At 60.2% G+C, this 7,449-nt stretch overlaps 1 protein-coding gene across 1 annotated transcript; it reads right to left on the bottom strand.

The window, feature by feature from the left end:
• Positions 1-3,938: 3,938 nt before the first annotated feature.
• HMX2 (H6 family homeobox 2) lies at positions 3,939-6,098 on the bottom strand. Its single transcript, XM_079793914.1, has 2 exons — positions 5,728-6,098; positions 3,939-4,945 (listed from the first exon to the last, which is right to left on the bottom strand). Exons 1-2 carry the CDS (start codon positions 5,993-5,995, stop codon positions 4,395-4,397), a joined length of 819 nt encoding a protein of 272 aa, XP_079650040.1. The 5' UTR covers positions 5,996-6,098; the 3' UTR covers positions 3,939-4,394.
• Between the last annotated feature and the right edge of the window lie 1,351 nt (positions 6,099-7,449).

A 7,449-nucleotide genomic window follows, 5' to 3' on the forward strand; every position in this document is an offset into this window, starting at 1 on the left:
GGGCGGGGAGGGAGCTCCGGTGCTCGCCTGCCATTGGCTGATTTCAAACGCCAACGTCTCGGTCTAGGCAGACGATTGGCCTGCTCGGGCGTCGGTCGACCCAGGCATCCTCTTCCGGCTCAAAGGCAAACCGCGGCTTTTCCGATCACGTGGTCTCGCAGTACCACTGAGCTGAAGCACCCCGGGCTAGCGCTGACCGAGTGAAAACTACAACTCCCAAGGAGCATCGCGCCAAGACTGGGTTTACGTCTTCTCAGACACGTGTGCGGCACGCTGGGAGATGTAGTCTCCCTGGGACCGACGTCCTTCCAGTCCCCTAAATACTGACTAGGAGGGAAAAATGCTCTTTGGGGATCGAAGCGTAGCTCCCTCCCCATCTGAGTTAATTTCGCAGACACAAGAACCCCATTTTGGTCAATATCTCTATAGAGCTAAATTATTCTCCCTTTCACTGGGCATACATACACTGATGAAGTTATCCAAAAATTGGAATAGAAAAGGAAATATTTACTCTAATGAATTGCATTGTTTTGCCCTGAGTTTTTTCTCATTTTCCTGGAGTTTCCACCTATGAACTGGCGTCTCTCATTTCCTATTGATCTAATAGAAACTCATACATATGTATACTATGCTTTATCTCTCCATTGCATCTTTCCACAAACATTTGAGTGCCTACTGTGTGCCAGGCCTGGTGAGGGGCTGGGAAGATGCACTAATCAGACCCTCCTTGCTCTGGAGGAACTCCCTGTCCAGAGGGGTGGACAGACTGGCGAACAAATAATCTGCAATGTGTTAAAGTTCAAAAGCTTCTTTTAGACATACATTAAAATAGGGTCTTATAATGCCGGCTATAAGCTTCTCCCTACCCACCCAACCCCACCCCAACAACTGCCCAGAATTTTGAGCTCAGTTTGCTCCATTTTCAGTTTCTAGAATCCTCCACAAATAGAATAATCAAGAAGGTTGCCTCTGTAATAAGAAATAATTTGATCTCCATGAAAGAAAAGCAATACTTAATTTGTAACTAGAATGCTGTGACTCGGTTACTCTTAAATCTCAAAAACACTGAAATTGTTCAAGGAAATCCATGCTATAACCTCTTTTTCACTGCCTTTTGTGGGAAAAAAAATCTTATGTTATTATGTAACTTAGTATAAAGTGAGAGGAAATTGTTGAGGTTAAAGTGACTTTTAAGGTGCATTGATAGAGGAAAAAAGTTTGGTCTTTATGCATTCACACACACTGACTCAGGTGCAATTCTTTTTCTGATTCTTGACACAATAAGTGCACACACCACCACTCTTCTCCCCACTGTATAGTAATACCACTGCTCAAAGGTCAGATTCCTCCCCTCCCTCCTCACCAGTCCTCACACTGGCTTCTCTATCTCTTCTCTTTCAACAAGTTAATGGCTAGGTTAAGAATTTTAAAATACAGTGCCTTGCCTCCATTCTAACTTTAGCTAAATAATTTTATACCCAAATAATTTTATTTAGTTCCTTCTCCCCATCGCTTATTTAATTATATTAGTGCTTCGAGATTCTGAGCATGAATTATCCACTAATAAAATCTAAGTGTATTTCATTATCCACTGGGTGTATGATTCAGGTCCCTCTGGGCATGCAGTTGCAACCAGACTCCATTTGAGTTTTGAGAAACGTCAATCTTTTAAATCCAGTTTAGACCCCGAAAGGAGGCTGGTGATTTGGCTGATTATTCAAATGAATTGATGGTCATGAGATAGGAAATCTGGCCAAGATGGAGTCTTGAACAACATTTTAAATCCAAATGCAAAATTGTGTGTGTGTGTGTGTGTGTGTGTGTGAATGCCGGTAAGAGAGAGGAATTCCTAGAAACTAATGACTGTTGGACCCGTTGTCTGCTAATCTCCAGATTGGTAAGAAAGCGAATACCCACCACATGACAAACTGTAAAGGGGTCATCCCTAAAATCCGAAGGGCGAGCTTTGGCCGTTCAGTGAGTCCAGGGGCCAGAGGAAACCACTTGCTGTAAGAGAAACCCAAGGAGGATGTAGTGACCCAACATTTTCAAAACCATCACCCCTTGAGAAAGACAATCTGCTGGCCTGCAGACAACAATGACATGGATGGACTATTCCTGTGCAAGAGGTCCCTGGAAAGCAATTTGGTTGTTTCTGCATGAAATATTCAAACAGCAACGTTGGAGGAAAGGAAGAATTTAAAGTGGGCCATCCGGGAAGGGAGGAGGTCCCTGAAATAAGATTCGTGTGCCTGCCCTGGCCGGCAGCTCAGCTGGTCAGAGCATCTTCCTCGGACTCCAGAGGTTTCCGCTCAATCTCTGGTCAGGGCACATACTAGCACCAACCAATGAACCCATCCGTAAGTGGAACAACAAACCCACCTCTCTCTCTCTCTCTCTCTCTCTCTCTCTCTCTCTCTCTCTCTCTCCCTCCCTCCCTCCCTCCCTCCCTCCCTCCCTCCCTCTCTCCCTCCCTCTCTCCCTCTCCCCCCCCCTCTCTCCAATCAACCAGTAAATAAAAATGTGTGTACCAAATAAACCAGAAGGAAATGGACCCAGTGTCACTTTTCTCTCTCTCCGAGGATCCCATGTTTAGCAGAGTTCTCAGCCAGGAGGAGGCCCAGTAACTGCTTATTGGATTGGACTCAGTGGAAATGAAACAGATGCCACTGAACGGACCCCGGACCCGGATTGGCAGCGGTGTTCTTGGGTACCATCCTTCCGGCGTCACCTCGAAATAAACTGTGGTTTTTATGAAATCTCACGTGAGAAGAAAAAATAGGACCTCGACCTGGACAAGAGGCAGACCGCTGGGGTGGGGGTGGGGGTGGGGGGTGCAGGTATTCCGTGTACATGCTGCCCCCCTAGACAGGAGATCGCCCCCCCCCCCGTGAACTCCCCGCGCCTTTGCACCCGCTAAGGGGGTCCCCCCCCCCCCCCCCCCCGCCACCCGGGTCTGGAGCTCGTCTCACGTGACACCAAACACCGGCCACCCCTAAACTCAGGCTTCCTCTTCCGACGTTTTACCAGGAACAGGTGGCTGTGATCCGCCCTTGGAGAGAGATTTGCGTGCCGCTCGCGCGCTGTTCCCTCGGCGCCGCGCCCTCCCCGCGGGCACGAACCGCACGTGCTGGGGCCAGACGTCCGCGGGCGCCCAGGCCTCGCCCCGGCTTTCATTCCACGCGAGCAGCCACGCGCTGGCCCGCGACCCCGTTGTTTAGTCGCACACAATGCAAACACCACCACCAACACCAACAAAACTCGCCCGCGCCCCGCGCCCGGGGCCTCCTCTCCTGGGGTCCAGCCGCAGATCCCTCCCTCCTCCGCCGAAGCGCCACCTTCCCGCGCCCGCTTCCCGCGCGCACGGAGCGCACCGCCATGCCACCCGCCGGGGACTGGGCTCGGCCGCAGGCCTCTCGCCCCAGGCGGGGGCGGGCGAAGGGGCTCTCGACCTGGTCCAGGCAGCGCCCCCACCTGCCCTGCGCCCCTGGAGAGGCGCTCAGGTCCAGGGCTCACCAAGTCGCACGACGCCCTGTTGCTGCCGAGCCCCGGGCGGTCGGGTGCTGGGAAGGCGCTCTCTCTCAGGTGTCCGCCTGCCTCCCGGCCTGTGTCCCTCTCGGCGCCGGTTCCCAACTGGATTCCGGGAGTGGAACCGGGTGCCATCCAGCTCACGTGCCGCCAGTTAGCGTCCCGACCTTTAACCCCTGACCCCGGCCCCTCCCTCCACGCGCGGCGAGTCAGCCTTCTTCTAACACCCCCCCAAGCCCCTCCACCCCAAGTGAGAAACCCTCCCACGTGTTCGCACGCCACCACAGCCAGCGAGGATGCTTAAAATGGTTTATTTTTTTTTTCTTTAAAAATATTTACAGATCTGAAATCTCACCCTTTCGCCCCCACCCATCCTCGGGACGAGGGAAACGAAAAGGAGGCGCGGAGATCATTGTCCAGAGCGCCGGGGGCTGGCGTGCGGGCTGTGCGCGCAGGAGCGTATATACAGATGCGTAGAAGGGGGTGCGGGGTGCCGGGTTGTTGGTGTTTTCCTGTTTGTCTGGTTTTTCCCTACCAATCCACGCCGACCTGGCCGAAACGCCCTTTCCCACCAGCCCGGGAGGACATCCCTTCCTACGGGGTTTCCAAAGAATCCTGGTTTGTTTGGGGCAGAAGCAGATCTGGCCTGAGGCATGCCGATAAGTCCCCAAAACAATCAACACGAAAGAGGGGGGCAGAGACCATAAATAGGAGATAACGAATACACACGGTGTATTTCTCAGTATTTCTGGCCACACGCCGCCTGCTCCGGAGCCGGGGAGCCGCCGTGGGAGCGGGCGGCGCGCGCCAGGCTCTCGCAGCTGCGGGCACGGGGGCGCGGGGCGCGGGGCGCGGGCGCGGGGCGCTCAGTAGTCGAGCTTGTTGTAGAGGTTGTAGAGCGGCAGGGCCGACAGGTTGCCGCCGGGGTAGTAGAGCGGCGCCGGGAAGGCGAGCGAGCGCGGCACGGGCACGCGCAGCAGCGAGCTGTCCCGGAACACGAGCGGCAGCCCCACCAGAGTCTGCGCCGACGCGTGGGCCATGTTGGCCGCCTCCAGCTCGGCCGAGAGCTGCCGCTTCCACTTGTTGCGGCGGTTCTGGAACCAAGTCTTGACCTGCGTCTCGGTGAGCTGCAGGCTGGAGGCCAGGCAGGCGCGCTCCGAGCTGCTCAGGTAGCGCTTCAGGTCGAAGGTGGACTCCAGCTGGTACACCTGGCTGCGCGAGAAGACCGTGCGCGTCTTCTTCTTGGCCGCGCCCGCCGGCCGCTCGGCGCCGCCGTCCCGCGGCCGCTCGGGGCCCGGCGACGGCGAGCCCGCGGGCAGGAGCCTCTCCTCTTCCTTAAAGTCCGGGTGCGACGGAGAAAGGAAAGGCAGGTGCGGCGAGCTCGCCGGCCCCGCGCCGCCGCTGCCCTTGGGGGTGCCTGGGGAGTGAGAACAGACAAGGAGACCGTGGGGATGGGGCACCTCGGACACCCCCGGCGCCGGCCGCCGCCCTCTCGCTGGCGCCCACAGCCCTGGCCCCGGCCTTTAAAAAGCCCCGCGAGGACCAGCTGCTGCCGGTGCCGGGTCTCTGCGCGCCCCGCTCCCAGACAGGGGAGCGCGGGAGGGTGCGCGGGCGCCGTGTCGAGAGGTGGCTTTGCTCGGGAAGAACGGGGCCGGAAGGGCTCCCCGCGCTTTATGGGGCGGCACCACTTCACAGGCCATTTGTTCGGAGATCGCTAAGGACTAACGCGGGGCTCCCCCGTCAGCTGCCGTGAAAAGGAACGGTCTGTGAAAGGCGCCATTGTCAATCATGGGGCAGGGCTCCTGGTCCGGCAGGGAGGAGGAGGAGAGGGAGACAGACAATGAGAGAAGGAGGGAGAGACCGGGAGGCGAGCGGGCCGCGCTCTCAGACCTCGTGTTGGCCGAGTGTCCGACGCGCTCAGGGGCCAGCGAGGGCCGGGCGGTGCGCGCGGCTCGGCACCCTGCCCGCCGCGGTCCCCTCTCCCTCAACCCAGCCCTCCCGCGACCACCCCGCGCACGGTCTGTGCCCCAGTCTCCTCCCCAGCGCCCGCGGGGCCCAGGAGGCAGCACCCCGCGCGCGCCTCCTCCCCTCGGACCCGGGGCCCCGGGCGGCCACGGCTCTGGCCAGCAGGGCCGACGCAAGAGCACAGTCTCCCTCCCCGGGAGCGCGCTGGCGGCCGGGGGCGGCCGCGATCCTTACCCAGGCAAGGGAAGGGGATGGGGGGGTGGTGCTGGGGGCCGGGCTCCTTGGGGCCGTGCGGGTCTGGGCAGAAGCAGGCGGGCGCCTTCCAGCCGTCGTCCGGCTCCTCCTCCTCCGAGGACACGGACAGGCTGCGCTTCCTGCCGGGCCAGCCGGCGGGCTCCCGCGGAGCCTCGGAGGGGCCCCCGCCCAGGATGGACTGAATGGTGAAGCTGGAGACGCCGCCGGCCGCCGGACACCTCTTGCCCGCATCTTCCTTGCTGCCCATCCTGGGTTCATAAGAAACCGGAGGAAACCAAGAACTCCCTTTAGAGACGGTCGGAGTGGAAGGTGGTGCGGGCAGGCAGGCGGGGGGGAGGGGCGGGGAGAGGAGTCAGGGGGAGGGGGCGGCGAGGCTGGCGAGGCGGCCCCTCCGCGCGGGGGACGCGCGGGCACCGGACGGCTGCGCCGGGGTCCCTGCCCGCCGGGCTCTGGGTGCGCCCGCCCGGCCCCAGCGCGGACGCCCCTGCTTTGCCCGCCAGCGCTCCCGTCCCCGGCGGCGCGGCGGCGGCGCGGCCTCATTTGCATAGAGGTTACCGGGACGTGGCCAATCGCAGCGCCGCGGAGCGGCCCCGGAAATTTTCAAAAAGCCGAGGCCGGGCCCGCAGCGCCCGTGCTCCCTGCAGCGCGCCGACAGCCTGGCGGGCACCTGCGGTGTCCAGCCGGGGGCCGCCGGGCCCGAGCGCAGCATCGCCTCCAGCCGGGCTCCCGGCCTCCGTGCGGCTGGGCCCGGACCGCGCTTCCTCGAGGGGCAGCGACTGCGCGGAAGTCCGGGCTGGCGAGGCCCGACTCCTCCCGCAGGCGACGGGTCCGCACTCCCTGAAGAGCCAGCGCGGGCTGTTCCACGACCCTCCCCAGCCTCCCACCGCTCCTCGTCCGCGAGCGAGCAGGGCTGGGAGCCCCCAGACCCACGCGCCCTTTCGGGGGAGAGGGGGGGCGGGGGCGGAGCATGCGCCTTGGAACTGCTGCGTTCCGGGAGCTCAGCTGTGAAGCCTGGAGCAGATCACGCTGCCCTTTCTCCTCCGCAGACCCCACCCCTGCCCCAGGCCCCCGGGCACCGCAGGATCGCCCAGGTTGGTGGGCCTGGCAGGGGCGGAGCCCTGGATCTTGTTTCAAGAGATCCTGGTTCCAGTCCCAGCACCCGGTTGGCAGTTGGCGCTGCGAGAACTTGGACAATCCAGTCCCAACCGGGGATTCCTTGCCTCAGACGTAAAATGAACTTCTCTTTGGCGCCCCTCCCCTCTTGTTTCGGGGATCACCTCAAGTAGGAATGGAAACGCCCTCGGAAGCGCCAGGAGCGCACAGTAGGAGCTCTCCTAGAAGCGCCAGGAGCGCACAGTAGGAGCTCTGCAGACCTTTGCTGACTGGGCCACACCCATCCTGGTCCGTTTGGCTGTGGTTGTTTCCTCCCTTCTTTGGCAAATATCGGAGAAGGCGGGACTGCTGCAGAAACTGAGCGCTTGGCTCCAGGGAAGGGGAGGGGAGGGCAGGGACGTGGTGTTAGAATTGGGCAAAGTCGCTTCACGTCGGGCCTGGGTGACTGTGATCAGGACACTTAAACTTCCTGAGCCCAGGTCTCCTCTTCTTAAAAGTGGGGGAAGCAATGCCTACCCCGAGGAAACCCTGGAGGCCGAAGTGCGGGCCCCACTCCTCGCCGGGCACACAGTAGGCACTCGGTCAACC

Source organism: Cnephaeus nilssonii (genome assembly GCF_951640355.1).
Source record: "Cnephaeus nilssonii genome assembly, chromosome: 16".
Taxonomy (NCBI): Eukaryota; Metazoa; Chordata; class Mammalia; order Chiroptera; family Vespertilionidae; genus Cnephaeus; species Cnephaeus nilssonii.

Excerpts from the sequence above, each read along its gene's own strand:
- HMX2 (XM_079793914.1), bottom strand. The coding sequence starts at position 5,995 with ATGGGCAGCAAGGAAGATGCGGGCAAGAGGTGTCCGGCGGCCGGCGGC. Across the intron at positions 4,946-5,727 it reads CATCCCCTTCCCTTGCCTGG|GCACCCCCAAGGGCAGCGGC; the intron begins GTAAGGATCGCG and ends CTCACTCCCCAG.